We start from the raw sequence: 17,967 nt of genomic DNA, 5'->3' as shown, positions 1-17,967 counted from the left end.
AGAACCGACAACACCAAATTGAGATCCCAGGGCGGTAAGGGCTCGCGCACTGGCGGGGCCAGGTGCCGCACCCCCTGGATGAAATTCCGCACCAAGGAATGGGTAGCCAAAGGTTTCTGAAAGAAAATTGCCAACGCTGAAACCTGACCCTTGACAGTACTCAAGGCCAGCTTCTGCTCAACCCCCTGTTGTATTAAAGCCAAGATTCAGGTCACCGAATAGGCACGTGGAGGGAATCCAAAGACCTCCATGTGTTACATAGTTACATAGTTAGTGAGGTTGAAAAAAGACATAAGTCCATCCAGTTCAACCTATGATGTGTGTGTGTGTTTGCTTTTAACCGTACATTGTATACCCCTGTATGTTGTGGTCTTTAAGGTGTCCATCCAATAGTTTTTTGAAACTATCAATGCTACCCGCTGATACGACTGCTTGTGGAAGAGAATTCCACATCCTTACCGCTCTTACAGTGAAGAACCCCTTACGCACTTTAAGGTTAAACCGCCTTTCCTCAAGTTTTAGTGAGTGGCCACGTGTCTTATTGTATCTCCTTTCTCTGAATAGTTTGTTCGTTATGCTAGGGTCGCCAGTACAGTATTTGTACATTGATATCACATCCCCCCTCAATCGTCTCTTCTCCAGAGAGAATAGGTTCTATGCTTGTAGTCTTTCCTCATAGCTGATGTCCTCCATTCCCCTAATTATTTTTGTTGCCCTTCTCTGGACTTTCTCCAGTTCCAGCACATCCTTCCTGAGGACCGGTGCCCAGAACTGGACAGCATACTCCAGATATGGCCGGACCAGAGTCTTGTAGAGTGGAAGAATAATCCACTCTACAAGATTTCTGGAGTGAATCCCCTTTTTTATACAACCCAGTATTCTGTTGGCTTTGCTTGCAGCGGCTTGGCATTGCATGCCACTGCCAAGCCTGTTGTCTACCAGTACCCCCAGGTCCCTTTCCATCCTAGACTCACCCAGAGGTTCCCCCCCTAGTGAGTAGCTTGCTTTCTGGTTTCTGGCCCCCAAGTGCATTACTTTACATTTTTCTACATTAAATCTCATCTGCCATGTAGTTGCCCACCCCGTTATTTTGTTCAGGTCTGCTTGCAAGATTTCCACATCCTGCATATGCATAGAAGATATTGGCATGCCTAATTTAGTATCATCTGCAAATACTGAGATTGTACTAGATATCCCCTCCTCTAGATCATTTATGAATAAATTAAACAGGATTGGTCCCAGGACAGAACCCTGGGGGACCCCACTTTCCACACCCGCCCAATCCGAGTACTCCCCATTAATCACCACCCTCTGTACTCTCCCCTGGAGCCAGTTCTCTATCCAGGTACTCACCTTATGGTCCATACCTACCTTCCTTAGTTTGTACAGTAAGCGTGTCAAAGGCCTTTGCAAAGTCCAGATACACCACATCCACAGGCTTACCTTTATCTAAGTGGCAGCTCACTTCATCGTAGAAGGTTAATAGATTGGTTTGGCACGAACGATTTTTCATGAATCCATGCTGATTACTACTTATAATACAGTTTTCATTACTAAAGTCTTGTATGTGGTCCCTTATCATCCCCTCCAAAATTTTGCAGACTACTGATGTTAGGCTGACCGGCTTATAGTTACCCGGGATATATCTTGGCCCCTTTTTAAATATTGGTACCACGTTGGCTTTTTTCCAATCAGCTGGCACCATACCCGTCTGTAAACTATCCTTAAAGATCAAGAATAATGGTCTGGCAATCACCTGGCTGAGCTCATTAAGAACCCTTGGGTGCAAGCCATCCGGTCCTGGGGATTTATTTATGTTAAGTTTCTCTAGTTTAGCTCTAAGTCTATCGTCTGTTAGCCATGGCGGCACTTCCTGAGGTGTATTATTTAGTTCGGCCTTACAAGCGGGGTTCGTGTAGCCCCCCGATTCCTTTGTGACGACTGAAGAAAAGAAATTATTTAACACTTCCGCCTTTTCTCTGTCCTCTGTGGCCATTTTTCCTTTATCATCTTTTATGGGGCCAATGTGCTCTGGCCTCGCTTTCCTACTGTTTATCTACTTAAAGAACTTCTTGGGGTTCTTTTTACTCTCCTCCGCTATATGTCTCTCGTGTTCTATTTTAGCCGCCCTGATTTCGTCTTTACATTTCTTATTACACTCTTTGTAGTGCTTAAATGCTGCCAATGACCCCTCAGTCTTGTATTTTTTGAAGGCCTTTTCTTTAGCTCTAATATACATTTTTATGTTGGAGTTTAGCCACCCAGGGTTTAGTTTTGCTCTTTTAAATTTATTTCCCTGTGGAATGCACTGGCCCACCCCCTTGTTAAGTATGCTCTTGAAGCACTCCCATTTTTCCTCCGTGTTCTTTGTTCCCAGGGTTCTATCCCATTTGATATTTTCTAGCAGCGAGTGCAGTTTAGGGAAATTGGCTCTTTTGAAATTCAGTGTCCTTATATTACCCTTGTGTTTCCTATTACTGTAATTAATACTGAAACCAATTGACCTATGGTCACTCTTCCCTAAGTTGTCCCGTATTTCTATATCCGTGAGCACGTCTGTATTGTTGGTAATCAGTAGGTCAAGTACCGCATTGTTTCTTGTTGGTGCATTCACCATCTGACCCATGAAATTGTCCTGCAAAACATTTAGGAACTGCCGAGCCTTGGCTGAATGCGCGGTTCCTTCTGCCCAGTCTATATCAGGATAATTAAAGTCCCCCATTATAATGACATTTCCCATCCTTGCTGCCAATCCTATCTGTAACATGAGGTCCGCCTCACCCTCCTCCCTCTGGTTGGGGGGCCTATAGCATACGCCCAATATTACCTTCCCCACCGTGCCTTTCCTTTGAAGCTCTACCCATAGGGATTCTGCCTCGTCCATAGCTCCATTATTAATATCATCCCTCATATTTGCCTGTATACTGTTCTTAATATACAAACATACCCCTCCCCCTTTTTTACCCTCTCTAACTCTGCGATAAAGGGAATACCCCTGAATGGTCGCCATCCAGTCATGAGAGCTGTCAAACCAAGTCTCAGTTATCCCCACAAAATCTAAGTCCTCCTCAAACATCAGCAGCTCCAGCTCTCCCATCTTGTTGGCCAGGCTTCTGGCATTGGTATACAAGCCTCATAATTTTGATGTTTTTAGGCTGCTCTCTTGATTTTTCCCCGTACCCACCCTGGGTATAGGAGCTCCGAACACCCTACCGCTAATGCCCCCATTTCTGCCCCTGAAACTTGCTTTCCACTGGCTAATTCTACATCTGTACCCTCCCCCCCATTCCCTAGTTTAAAAGCCCCTCTAACTTTTTGGCCATCCTCTCACCCAGTACGGCTGCACCCACCCCATTTAGGTGCAATCCGTCCCTACCAAAGAGCCGGTGACCGACTGAGAAGTTGGCCCAGTTCTCCAGGAACCCGAAACCCTCCTTACTACACCAGCTCCTCAGCTACTCGTTAACTTCCCTAATCTCCCGCTGCCTCTCTGGTGTGGCTCGAGGTACAGGTAGTATTTCGGAAAATACTACCTTGGAGGTCCTAGTCCTCAACTTAGCGCCTAAGTCCCTGAAATCGTTTAGGACTCTCCGTCTTCCTCTGCCTAGGTCATTGGTACCCACGTGTACCATGACAGCTGGGTCTTCCCCAGCCCCACCCAATAATCTGTTCACCCGATCCGCGATGTGCCGAACCCGAGCGCTGATAGACTTTTCTAGAAGTCACTTTCCTTGCTTTAATTAAAGTAGGAATAACTGAAGTTGACAATCCCTTGTCCTTCAGCACCTGAGTCTCAATAGCCAGGCCGTTAAAGCCAGCGATTGTAAAGCAGGATGGAAGATCGGTCCCTGAGACCGCAGATCCTCCCTGAGAGGAAGTCTCCAAGGAGCGTCCGCGACCAGCCTGACGAAGTCGGCGTACTCGGGTCGACGAGGTCAGTCTGGAGCTACCAGGATAACTGGAATTCCCTCCACCTCTATCCTGCGAAGAAGCTTCAGCAGCAACTTGAGAGGAAGGAAGACATACAGTAGCTGATACTGTCCCCACGGGGCGACCAGCGCGTCTGCTGCGTTCGTTCGAGGATCTCGGGAGCGGACTACAAACCTCCGCGCCTTCCTGTTGAGCCGAGCTGCCAACAGATCCGCCTCCAGGGTGCCCCAATGAAGGCACCGCTGGTGAAATATCTCTGGATGAAGAGGCCATACCCCTTGATCCAGAATCTGACGGCTGACATAATCTGTCTGCCGATTTTCCATCCCCGGAGTGAATACCGCGGGGAGAGCCGGAACAACCCGTTCCGCCCAATGAAGAATGCTGGCCACTTCTATGGCCACCTGGGCACTCTTGGTGCCCCCTTGGTGATTGACATAAGCCACGGCCGTGGCCTTGTCCAACTGAATCCAAACCGGGCTGCCCTAAAGCTGCTCGGTCCAGTAAATTAGACAAAGTCTGATCGCTCTCAGTTTCAATACATTTATCGGTAACCTGGATTCTGTCGGAAGAAATGACTTCCCCTGGCTGAGCATCGGAGACCGAAGCCACCAGACCAGAGACTCCCTGGTCCACTCGCTCAACCGGATCAGATTGTCCAGAGAATCTGGATTCCGATTCCATCTGAAAAGAATCTCCTTTTGGGGAATTCGGGTATGCGACTGGGCATACGGTACTGCCTCTAAGAAGGCCACCATCAGTCCCAGGACCAGATAGTTCAATCTCCTGGTGGGAACTAGGAATGATCTTTTGAAAAAGTGAAGAAAACATCCTGCTCAAGGAGCGGGAACTGCCGCTCCCCTTTTGCATAAAGTCCATTACTGCTCCCCGCAAAGCTCTTAAGCGATCCGGGGATAGTCGAATGTTGGAAGGGAAGAATCACACCGGTAGAAGTGATCGAAACTCGATCTTGTATCCCGACCGTATGACCTCGCGAACCCCTTTGTCCGGGATTCTGGAAAGCCATGGATCCGGAAACCGGTGAAGACGTCCCCCCACCTCACCCCAGAGATGGGTGGGGGCGCACCTTCAGGCTGTCTTATCTTCAGGTTTGGCTGAGTCAGGCTTTTGTTTACCCGACCAGCGCCCTCTGAAACCCCCTGAAGGGGCTTTGGAGGACTTCCCCTTATCGCCCACCCCAGCGGAACGAATAAACTTTTTATGAGCGGAAAAGGAAGGTCCTCGTCTGTTACGAGGTCCTTTACCCTTAGCAGTCTGTGGCAAAAAAGTGCTCTTGCCCCCAGTGAGATCCTTTATAATCTCATCCAAGGTGGCCCCAAACAGGCGATCCCCTTGAAAAGGGAGATTAGCCAAAGCCTTTTTGGAACCTTGATCCGCCTACCAGCACTTTAACCACAACACGCATCTGAGGACCACTGCTGACACCGATGCACGCCCTAACAAGGAAGTGGCGTCCAGGGCGGCATCACAGACGAACTGTAGTCCTTGTATAATCTGCTCCATCAAATCGGATGCTGCCGGGGGGATACTTCTCCCTTTAAGTCACGGCGTAACAATTTGGCCCATTCCGTCAATGTTTGTGAAACTAAACCAATGGCAACCACTGGCCTAAAGGTTGACCCTATCAGGGAAAAAATGGAGTGGGATTCCGCTTCTACTTTTCGATCCACTGGATCCCTAAAGGACGGAGCGTCCTCCAACGGGATAACAGTGGCTTTATTTAGTCTGGAAATCGGTGAGTCCACCACTGGTGGTACCGTTCATTTTTTAAGGAGGGATTCCTCAAACGGATAGCGCCTAGCAATGCGTTTGGAAATAGCAAGGGTTTGTTTCGGACGATCCCATTCCTCTTTAATATGATTACCAAAACACTTGGGCAAGGGAAAAACCTTCGCCATCTTGGTAGGCTTGCTAGTACCAAAAGGAATTTCAGTGTCAGCTACCTCTGCCGGTGTAACTTCAAGTCTTAAGGTTTCCCAGACAGACACAACTAGTGCGTCCACCAACGCTTCTTCTTGCGCTATGGCGGAGGCAGAAACGTCCTCCTCACTGTCTGAGGAGACCGTACCTGAGACAGCAGCCCCAGAAGAGGGACCTGCAGCTGCAGTGACCAGCTCAGAATCCGTATCTGAAGTGTCAGATGAAATAGGGGTAGGCGGGGGTCGCTTCCTGACAGGCCACCTCCACCCGGGATACCAAAGACTCCAAAACTGCTGATAATGCATCAATCACAAGTGGGGTACTGGAGGGTCCTGCGGCCACCTCGAGGGGATCAGGTGGGGATACATGTGTGGCAGGGTCCATGATTATACAAGACACTTGCGAGCAAACAAAAAAATAATTGCAAAGAAAAAAACGTTTTTTTTTTTTTTTTTCCGTAGTCCCCCAGCGCAACAGCGCCCCTCAGTGTTACCTGCTTGGACCCCACAGAGAGAGAGAGAGAGAGACCCCAAGGCTCACCACCTGATGCACAGAAGTTTCTATCAACCTGCTCCCAGCACTGTCTGTTACAGACAGGAAGTCTTTGGCTCGTTTTCCCGGGTAAAGGAGGCGGCTCCGCCCCTTTACACGCCTTCCGGCGCCTCCCATACTACTCCTGGAGGTGTTTGGTCATCTCAAAAATGGCCGCCCCCCATGCTGGAGACACGAGGCTACGCCAAGATGGCGGCCTTGCGTGACCTGCGGGAAAATGGCGGCGGCCTGTGGAAAGATAGCAGCGGCCTGTGGAAAGATAGCAGCGGCCTGCGGAAGGTAGTCATCGGCCTGTGCGGCCTGCGGGAGGTGTACGGCCTGTGGGAGGATGGCGGCCTGCGGATGGCGGTAGTCCAGGCACAGGCATCGGCCTGTATTGCACCTTATGTATCAGGTAAGATGCTATCACCCTCTTACATGGCCATCCTAACAGTAATGCCAGCCACTGACTTCAGTCATGGTCCCTTACAGTGCCCCTCATACAGTGACTCCAATTGTCAGCTCCCAAACCAAGCCTTCTGGTTCCTATTCACTAAATCACCCTCAAGAGGGGGATCTGTGACACCTGTTCTAGGATAGAGGGGGGATCCAGGATTATAAAGGTCCGGTCATCCCAGGGAGGGGCCCGCGTCCACCCACAAATCCGACAGGGGGAGAGGGGGAACCTTTTACTCACCATACCGGAACAGGAGGGCGCCAACTCCTGACAGAACCCTTCTCCACCGAGGTGGGGGGGGCTGTCGACCAATACGGACGCCGTGACAACTGGTCGTCGGCATCCAGGCGAGACGTTTAACTCGCAGGGTCAGTCCCCGTCCAGTGGGACTATGTCGCGGCCGACCCAGCGCGGAGCTAGGGCCTGCACGAGCTCGTAGGCTGACTGGGGTGACCACTGGATCTCAACATCCAGCCCGTCGCCCAGTTTCAGCATACTTGCTTGAAGATCTCACAGGAACAACTGGAGAAAAAAGCTGCCTAAAAAATTTTTTCTAAAAAAATCTTGCCAGGACCAAAGATCCCAGCAAGGAACTTAGGTCCTTACTCCTAACTAGACAGAAAAAAACTGACATCCTGTAGCAGGGAGAAAGAGGATATACCCTCTGGGACTGCCCCTAAGGTGTGGCCAGAACGTTTTCCTTCTGCCTAGTGTCCTACTCCTGTAGAGGGCAGTATAACCCGATTTGATATTAATCAAGAGGACTGCGTCTGTCAATGAGCGACAGAGAAAAGGAACTTTACCCATAACAACTTAATCAAAATCTTTTTTTTTTTTTTTTTTTTTTTTTTTTTTTTTTAGAAAGAAACATACATTTCACATTAATAATTATGCTATGAAAAGTCTTGTGTGCTCTAAATTGCCTCCAGCATTGTTTCAGTTTATTCATGCTGGAGGCTGCCATTTTGCTGAAGCTCACAGCCTCTGAGCTGCAGTAAATCTTCAGGTTGTCAGCAGATCTGCCTCTACAAATTTGGCACAGTCCCCTAAAAATGGAAAGGAACTCATGATGTGCACAGCAGGGTGAGACAGTGTATTACTGGTTTGTAAACCGTGAAGGCACTTATGTTTAATATTTTACATATCTATGTCTGGAAAAGGGGCCAGCCTGAAGTGACCTAGCAGGACCTAATTTTCTGACTAAAGTTCCACTTTAAGCTGGCTATACACAGATCAAAATTTGGCTGGTTCAGCAGGGACCAAACAAATTTCAGTGCGTGGCCATCCCCGCTCGAGAGAAGTCAATTACTGATCAACTTCTGTCAAAGGGAGATGTTGAAAAATGTTTCCTCTTTCAGCGGCTGCCACCAATCCACTGCAGCCACTGATCAGTGTACGTCAGAATACAAAGTCCCGGCAAGTGAGGATTCCTTCATCCACCTCATTTGTTTTTCCATTCAGCCTGCTGGATAAAGGAAAAATACTACGTGTAAGGCTGACTTAAAAAAAAAAAACGCTGTGCACACGCATACAAACAGTTCACAAAGTGAGTGGGTACGCATGAAACAAAATTTGGCCAGTTCAGCAGGGACTTCAATTTGTGTGTGTGACTCTCCCTGTTTGACAAAAGTCAATTGGTAGAATGACTTATGTCGAACTGGACTGTTGGAAAACTAATTCGATCAATGGCTGCAATGCTGATCAGTGTATATTCATTCCCACTGTCAGCATACAATAGCACAACGGTAAGGACACCACTATCCACTTCACTTGCGTGGATAGGGGTACCTGTTCATTTTTTAATTTGTTCAGTCAGCGGGCTGAACTAAGCATTTATATTGAGTTTAGGCTTTAAAGTGATTGTAAAGCTTCCCTTTTTTCATTAAAATAATAAACATGTTATACTTCGATGCTCTGTGCAATGGTTTTGCTCAAAGCAGTCCCGACCCTCCTCTTCTTGGGTCCTCCGCCAGCGCTCATGGCTCCTTTCCTCCACTGAGTTCCCACAATAGCATGCCGCTTGAAATCAGTGCACTAATGCTGCCTTGCTCTACTCAGACACACAGTCAAGCTCGGTGCCGCCCCCCTGGTTTTGACTGATAGCAGCGGGAGCCAAGCCGGTGAGATAGAGGAGAAGGAAAAATAGCTACTGCAGACATACACAGAGCTGGACCGAGATCAGGCTCAGATGAGTTTTTATTGGAAATGATCAATGATCCTTATTTTCAGGAGTGATTCCATTACCTAAAGTATAACTGATGTTAAAATCCCTGGCCTGTAAATGCCAGTTTCTACCTTGCTGCCTTTCTTGTGGATAAGTACACTATTAGCTGTCCGCTAGTCAAGGGAAACTTCTCCTGCCATTAATGGTCCAACAACTATACCTCAAAGTTCTCTTAGAAGTCTGGAATAACCACCATCCGGTCCCAATAGAATACCCGACAGAACACCTTTGGGATCAATTCGAGCAGACTATGCAAGCCTGGTCTTCTCATCCACATCATCTACATCAGTGCCTGACCTCACAACTGCGCTTCTGGAAGGATGGTCAAACATTCCCATAGATACCTTGTGGGCAGCCTTCCAAGAAGAGTTGAAGCTTTAGAGCTGCAAAGAGTGGGCCAACTCAATATTAAAGCCTACGGACTAAGACTGGGATGTCATTAAAGTCCATGTGCATGTAAAGGCAGGCGGCCTAATACTTAACAGTATAGTGTATGTTTAATTTAACCACCTGAAAACTGGACAATTCCTTCCTGCCATGGCCATTTTTCAGCTTTCACATTGGATGTTGCTGGGACACTAGTAATACAGAGGTTTTGTGCAATGGTACACTGTGTGTGACAGATGATTTGGTGTGTGCTGATAAACTGGGAAAGATATGGATGGGACACTAGTCGCACATATGGTTTTGTACAGAATTAGTAGTAGTATTTGCCTTTTTATATTCTATCCCAATTCAAATTTATTCTATTTGTATTTCCGATTTCAGAAGTTGGTTCTACTCAATTCTTCTCCTTTATTTTCTGATTTATTCATTTTTAATTCTATTATTTTCTATGCTGTTATATTCTTTTGTATTCTATTCCTTTATTTTCCATTTTATTATACTATATTCAGAAATGTGAAAATGATTTGAATCGAATTCGAAAACTGTTCAAATAGGAATTTTGTCTGAAATTTTAGTTCGCTACTTCAGATTTGTTTCAATTTGTTCCTATTGAAATTTAGGTACATCTGAATTTCCAAAGAATGAAAAATGTGTCTATACGTCGATTTGGAATGTAACAAGCCGCATGTCTAATGGTTTAAATGGTTTTCTTCATCCAGATCTCCCCCAACATAAGCGTTGTTTCCAGTTTTCATTTTAGTGATCCTATTGCTTTTTTTCCTTCCATCACTAATGTACCTAAAAAATGTATCTCCTTTCTTAATAGATTTGCAATTTCCTCCTCTTTCGTCTGTGCTTTGGCAGCACTGATAATGTGTTTGCCCTCCTTTTGTCTATTTTTATACTCTTCTCTGTCAGAAGCGCCTCCTGTTTCCTTGAATGTTCTATATGCTGATTTTCTTTTCCCTTTCCTATCCTACTTACCTCTTTTGTGAACCATATTGGCTTTTTCTTCCGTTTATGCTTACTAACTTGCCTGATATATAATCTAGTTCCCTCCAGGATGGTAGACTTTAACAGTGCCCACTGATTACTTACTCCTGTTTTACTCCAACCTTTCAATTATTTTTTTTTTTAATTTCCCCATTTCAGTAAAATTTGTCCTTATGAAATCAAACTATTGTTTTTGTATATGATTTTTCAGTTCTTATTTTAATATCAAACCAAAGACATTGGTGATCAATAGAACCCAAATTCTCTCCTACCTCAACATCAGACAGTCGATTCCCATTTGTAATTACTAGGTCTAGAATATGATCACATCCGGTTGGGCTTTTTCAGAGAAACCCCATTCCGTGCTTCCATTACATCTCTGCTCCTGTTTGTACTAGCAGCTTGAAAATTCCAGTTAATATCAAGCATGTTGAAGTCACTCATAATCAAAAGCTTTCCCTTCATTGCCATTTGTGTTATCTTCTCAATCAATAAGTTATTATAATATTCAGTCTGTCCTGGGGGTCTGTATACTACACCAACTCTGAGGGAAGAACTCTCTCTGGTTGGAAGGCAGACCCAGAAGGTTTCAAGTATTTCATTTGTTTTTTGAATTATTGTTAGCGTTATGCTATATTTGACATATATGGCAACTCCACCTGGTTAACGCAAAAAAGCATTGCTACCACTTTAAAGCCAGACCAGGGCATTGCAAAAGCCCATGGTATATAGTATGTGGCACTAAAAAAAGCATCTTACAGAATTTAAAAACTGCTCATTCTACATCAAGAAACTATTCTGAATCCAATGGGAACAAGCGTGAACAAACTTCAAAACCAGCAAATTTCAAAGAACAGATGCTAGTATGCGTATTGGAGAACAGCACTCTAGAATAGGATGGTTTGTGCTGGAGGTTACAAACAATTTATATAAGATTACCTGGCAGCGATTCCTCCTTGGCGCAGGTTTGATACTCTTGGCTTCCCATCCTTGTCTATTCCACCCGACACTGTAAGCCCAAGTGTGGTGCCTTCTTTCTTCATTAATTCTACTATTGTTGAGCCCTTAAACTCTTCTGTTAAAAAGAAAAATATGGATATTAAATGAGAATCTCAAAAATGTCTCTGCACAGCATGATTTTCATTCAATTAACAATAAAAACATATAGGTTTTCTTATTATCAGACAACAATAAATCACAGTTCTATTTTCCTGTGCACTACCAGTCTGAGCTCTATAGCCCCATTTACATGTCAGTGTTATGCAGAATGAAGTTCCAAAACTTTCAATATGCAAAATCCCATGGTTTTCAATTGTGCCTGCTCATACGTGTACATAGTCTAAAATATGTGAATGGTTTTTGTTTTTAACTACAAGCTTCTATCTTTGGCCTCAATATACTTTAATGGAAGCACCTGAAAAATTTAAAAATGCACGAACATGCACCAAGAAAAAAAAAAAGAATGGTCAAAAGACTGCAAAAATGCCTGTACAAATGACACGTGCGTGCCCCCCCCCCCCCCTACAAAAAAAAAAAAAAAAGCCAAAACGACCACAGACACTTAGCTCAAATGTGAATGCAAACTAGGGAAATAATATCAAAGCCCAAACAAGAAAAGGTCATTCCAGCAAAAAAAAAAAAAAAAGTTCTGCTGAATAATAGCAAAGTTTTCTCCCTTCACACACTAATAACCAACTTGCAATGCCTGTGAGTGAGCTTGAAGGGGGAAATAGTCACTTTTATGATTACATTTTACCAAAAGCCTTCATTATGTTGTCTGGTGTTCCTCCTCCAAGTCGAGGATGCTTTATTTATCACTTCTACATTCAGAATTCTTTGTGAAGTTTATTATTTCTTAAGACAGGAGGTCACACAAGTCAATAAGCCTCTGTAGATGTAGATTTTGTTGATATTATACTATGGCTGAATTCAAACTTTGGGTGTTAGTTTGATAAAACACAAAGAAAGGTCTCTTATCCACTGCATAGGAGCATGTGTCTGGCAGTAACCTTGGAGTTTAGATCTAATTATTATCCATTCAAGAAAAGATTACCTACTTTAAAGAAATAGGGAGTTGATGGTGACTAAAGGTTAATTTGTTTTTTATTCAGGTTAAAATAAAGTATTGTAAATTTTAGAGACCTACAGTGGGTACGGAAAGTATTCAGACCCCCTTAAATTTTTCACTCTTTGTTATATTGCAGCCATTTGCTAAAATCATTTAAGTTCATTCTTCTTCCTCATGAATGTACACATAGCACCCCATACTGACAGAAAAACACAGAATTGTTGACATTGTTGCAGATTTATTAAAAAAGAAAAACTGAAATATCACATGGTCCTAAGTATTCAGACCCTTTGCTGTGACACTCATATATTTAACTCAGGTGCTTTCCATTTCTTCTGATCATCCTTGAGATGGTTCTACACCTTCATTTGAGTCCAGCTGTGTTTGATTATACTGATTGGACTTGATTAGGAAAGCCACACACCTGTCTATATAAGACCTTCCAGATCACAATGCATGTCAGAGCAAATGAGAATCATGAGGTCAAAGGAACTGCCTGAAGAGCTCAGAGAAAGAATTGTGGCAAGGCACAGATCTGGCCAAGGTTACAAAAAGATTTCTGCTGCACTTAAGGTTCCTAAGAGCACAGTGGCCTCCATAATCCTCAAATGGAAGACGTTTGGCACGACCAGAACCCTTCCTAGAGCTGGCCGTCCGGCCAAACTGAGCTATCGGGGGAGAAGAGCCTTGGTGAGAGAGGTAAAGAAGAACCCAAAGATCACTGTGGCTGAGCTCCAGAGATGCAGTCAGGAGATGGGAGAAAGTTGTAGAAAGTCAACCATCACTGCAGCCCTCCACCAGTCGGGGCTTTATGGCAGAGTGGCCCGACAGAAGCCTCTCCTCAGTGTAAGACACATGAAAGCCCGCATGGAGTTTGCTAAAAAACACCTGAAGGACTCCAAGATGGTGAGAAATAAGATTCTCTGGTCTGATGAGACCAAAATAGAACTTTTTGGCCTTAATTCTAAGCGGTATGTGTGGAGAAAACCAGGCACTGCTCATCACCTGTCCAATACAGTCCCAACAGTGAAGCATGGTGGTGGCAGCATCATGCTGTGGGGGTGTTTTTCAGCTGCAGGGACAGGACGACTGGTTGCAATCGAGGGAAAGATGAATGCGGCCAAGTACAGGGATATCCTGGACAAAAACCTTCTCCAGAGTGCTCTGGACCTCAGACTGGGCCGAAGGTTTACCTTCCAACAAGACAATGACCCTAAGCACACAGCTAAAATAACAAAGGATTGGCTTCACAACAACTCCGTGACTGTTCTTGAATGGCCCAGCCAGAGCCCTGACTTAAACCCAATTGAGCATCTCTGGAGAGACCTAAAAATGGCTGTCCACCAACATTTACCATCCAACCTGACAGAACTGGAGAGGATCTGCAAGGAGGAATGGCAGAGGATCCCCAAATCCAGGTGTGAAAGACTTGTTGCATCTTTCCCAAAAAGACTCCTGGCTGTATTAGATCAAAAGGGGGCTTCTACTAAATACTGAGCAAAGGGTCTGAATACTTAGGACCATGTGATATTTCAGTTTTTCTTTTTTAATAAATCTGCAACAATGTCAACAATTCTGTGTTTTTCTGTCAGTATGGGGTGCTATGTGTACATTCATGAGGAAGAAGAATGAACTTAAATGATTTTAGCAAATGGCTGCAATATAACAAAGAGTGAAAAATTTAAGGGGGTCTGAATACTTTCCGTACCCACTGTATACTTTGCTAAATACAGGTTCTTTAAATCTTTAATTCTGTGCTGTAAAAAATGTGATTTGATCCAGGATACACATTACATTGATCAGGCTCTATGTGTAAAGCCTAGTACACACGCAACGATTATCGGCCGACCGATCGTCTGTCTTTTGTCCAGAGTGGTGTTTTGTTGGTTGGAATGTGCCTAGACTGCACACGAATTTTCTCGCCCAACAAAATTCTACTTCAGAAGTGATGTCATGTGTTGGTTTGCTTTCTTTGTGTTCTTTCTTCTCTGAGCATGCCCAGTCTTGCTCATTAGATTTTTCCCTGTCGAAATCTGTACTGACTGCATGAAAATCGGCCGTATTTTGAAGGCGGACAAAAATTTTATAGCCTGCTCACCAGATTTTTTTCGGCCGAAAAATCAGAGTCGGTTGTCGGAAGCATCATACTAACAAGCCGAAAATCGGCAGATCAGTCGTCGGACGAAAACTCCCTGCCGATTTTCGACGCGTGTGTATGAGGCTTTAGATTAGAGAGACAGACTACATGTGAGGATCTTTAAATACACACCCACATATCTTAAAGTGGTTCTAAAGCCTTAAAGGGATACTTAAGTCTGTTTTTTTTTTCTTCAAAAAAACAAAAAAAAACCAAACATGTTGTACTTACCTGCTCTATGCAGTGGTTTGCGCAGAGCAGCCTGGATCCCTCCGTTCCTGGGTCCCTCACCAGCCCTCCTGGACCCTTCCTCCTGTCAAGCGCCCCCCACAGCAAACTACTTGCTATGGGGGCACCCAAACCACAGCTCTGTGTGTCCATTCCGACACAAAGCCATGGTTCGGCCCCACCCTCCCTCTCTCCTCATTGGCTGACTTTGATGGACAGCAGCGGGAGCCAATGGGGAGGGAGAGTCCTGGACAGCTGAAGCTCAGGTAAGTATTAGGGGGGCTGCTGCACACAGGTTTTTTTTATCCTAATGCATTAAGATATAAAAACCTTCTGCCTTAAGAACCACTTTAAGGTTTTTTACATTAATCCATTCTACATTAGTTATAGAAAAAAAAAATCATCCCTTTTAAAATAATCACATTTTCCAGGTAGCCATATTACATTGCATTTTCAGAAAATTACAGCAGCTGCAGATTGAAAAGGAAAGTTAATTTTTATTACCATTCAATTACAATGGGGCTTGTGTCACAAGTGTATACGCTATATTATTTTTTCTTTATTTGCTATTTGTTTTCCCCAGGAAAGTGGAGTTACCATTTAAACTAGGGATAGACCGATTATCGGCAAAGCCGATACGCACTTTCCCCGATATATCGGTATTGGCCCCGCAACTGGCCGATATTGCCGATATTTTTGTGACTTTTTTCTGCCTTCTTAGGCTGCCTCACTCGCCTTGGACAGCCGCGTCTGGAGTCAGGACTAGTCTCGCGGGAGTGCATCACAGCCATACACCCACCCACAGCAGCAAGGTGCTAGCCAGCCACCCACATCCACAGGCCTTGTACTAGCCATCCACCCACAGGCCCTGTACCAGCCAGCCATCCACCCACAGGCCCTGTACCAGCCAACCAGCCACTCACAGGCCCTGTACCTGCCAGCCACCCACAGGCCCTGTACCAGACAGCCACCCACAGGCCCTGTACCAGTCAGCCAGCCACAGGCCCTGTACCAGCCAGCCAGCCAGCCACCCACACACCACAGGGTGCCAGCCAGCCAGCTGCTCGCCCCAGGGTGCCAGCCAGCCAGCCACAGCCAGGGTGGAGACAGCCAACCACCCACAGAAAGGGTGACAGCCAGCCACCCACAGACAGGGTGCAAGCCAGCCACAGGCACTGTACCAGCCAGCCGCCCACAGGCACTGTACCAGCCAGCCACACACAGCCCCTGTGCCAGCCACCCACCTACGACAGGGTGCCAGCCAGCCAGCCACCCACCACAGCATGCCAGACAACCAGCCACCCACCACAGGGTGCCAGCAAGCAAGCCACCCACCCACCTCAGGGTGCCAGCAAGCCAGCCACCCACCACAGAGTGCCAGACAGCCAGCCACCCACCCACCACAGGGTACCAGACAGCCAGCCACCCACCACAGGGTGCCATACAGCCAGCCACCCACCACAGGGTGCCAGCAAACCAGCCATATAAGCATTAAACAAAAATGAACATGTTCAGTACCAGATCGGTTTTAAAAATTGGCTTTATTTTTTAAAACATTAATGTACAAAATATCGCCCCATATCGGCCGATACCGATATGCAATGGCCAAAATATCGGTATCGGTCCTGAAAAAACCATATCAGTCTATCCCTAATTTAAACCCCATTGGAAATCTGTGAAATGACTTGAAGACTGCAGTCCACATCAAATGTAACTGAGTTTGAGCAGTTCTGCAAAGAAAAGTGGGCAAATATTGCAAAGTCTAGATGTGCAAAGTTAGTAGAGACATAGCCCAACAGACTTAAGTCTGTAATTAAAGCAAAAGGTGGTTCAACAAAATATAATTTTTCCAACTTAGTTTTTCTGTTTTTGAATTTTTTTATTTAATTTTTTTCTGACATGTTGGTGTTAGATCTTTCACTTGGATGTTATAAGTTGCACTAGTAAATACAGTTGGCTAAAACAAAAACGGTATTTAAAGGAGGCAATTATTTTCTTCACCCACTGTATGCATTAGGGTAAATAAACCCTTTGTGTTGTAGCATCCCCCCCAGCCCCCCCCCATTTTCTTATCTGAGCCCAATCCGATTCAGAGATGGGCACAAAAGAAGCGTCTCTCACTGCGGTCTCCCTCCTCATTGGGCAGATTGATAGCAGAGGGAGCCATTGGCTTCTGCTGCTGTCAAATGTCGTGACAAGGGAGCAGGGGCTGAACTTTGTGTCAATAGATGCAGAAAGGGCGGCTCGGGAGCGAGCCCGCACGGGTGCCCACATTGAATGCAGGTTTCCGTAGGAGCACTCGCTGTAGAGAAGGGGCCTGGAGCTCCGATGTGGGACCCCAGAAGAAGAGGATTGGGGCTGCTCTGTGCAAAAGCATTGCACAGAGCAGGTAAGTATGACATGTTTGTTATTGTAATAAAAATATCACTTTAAATACAACTGGAATAAATACCTAAATTTTACTTATTATCAGCCTTTTGTAATTTCCTGACCAGCCCCAACCATACTGTGCAGCAGTAATCGGGGCCAGTTAGGTGCTTACAAGGTACATACTGTATATACATTTGAAGCAAGCACAGAAAGACAACTATTGTTCTTTTACTGCTCCTTTAGTGTCCAATCTAGGAAGGAAGGGGTAGGTTACCAAACTATGTTGCTTAAAAGCAGCAAAGAAAGGTCAGGTCTCCAGTGTAGCTGTGGTGCAAAGCTTTGTGAATCTCAGGGCAGAAAAACAAAACCTTTACCAGGTAAGACCGCTTCAACATACAGTATATGTATTTCAAGTGTTTATTTTGTGGTTTGCCTTGAACATCGCTTAAAGCACCTAGATGGTGTTTATGCATTTATTTTTTGTCCAAAATCTGCCACTTGTCAAATTAAAAAAGTCTACTATAATTTAAATAGAAGTGTAACAATTATAGTTGCTATTCATTTGTATGCATTTACTACCTGCCTCCAGTCAATGCATTATGTAGTGTTAACATACATAAAAACTGTTTTATGGCAAGTCAATTTACAATTAACATCATATCATAAAAACTCATTTAGCGGGTTATTGCAAAGCGGCCATA

General features: G+C 45.1%; 1 protein-coding gene across 12 annotated transcripts in view; it reads right to left on the bottom strand.

Moving 5' to 3' along the window:
* GRIP1 (glutamate receptor interacting protein 1) overlaps positions 1-17,967 on the bottom strand; it is a 1,071,013-nt gene that overhangs the window by 333,221 nt on the left and 719,825 nt on the right. For all 12 annotated transcript variants that reach the window (XM_082255180.1, XM_082255172.1, XM_082255177.1 and 9 more), the window contains exon 3: positions 11,403-11,538. In XM_082255180.1, the coding sequence (XP_082111306.1) occupies positions 11,403-11,538 (136 nt within the window). The remainder of the gene's footprint in view (positions 1-11,402; positions 11,539-17,967) is intronic.

The sequence above is a fragment of the Pelophylax lessonae genome, assembly GCF_965119305.1.
Source record: "Pelophylax lessonae genome assembly, chromosome: 4".
NCBI classification, from domain to species: domain Eukaryota; kingdom Metazoa; phylum Chordata; class Amphibia; order Anura; family Ranidae; genus Pelophylax; species Pelophylax lessonae.
The sequence above is the reverse complement of the archived record's forward strand: the minus strand, read 5'-3'. Positions and strand labels throughout refer to the sequence as shown.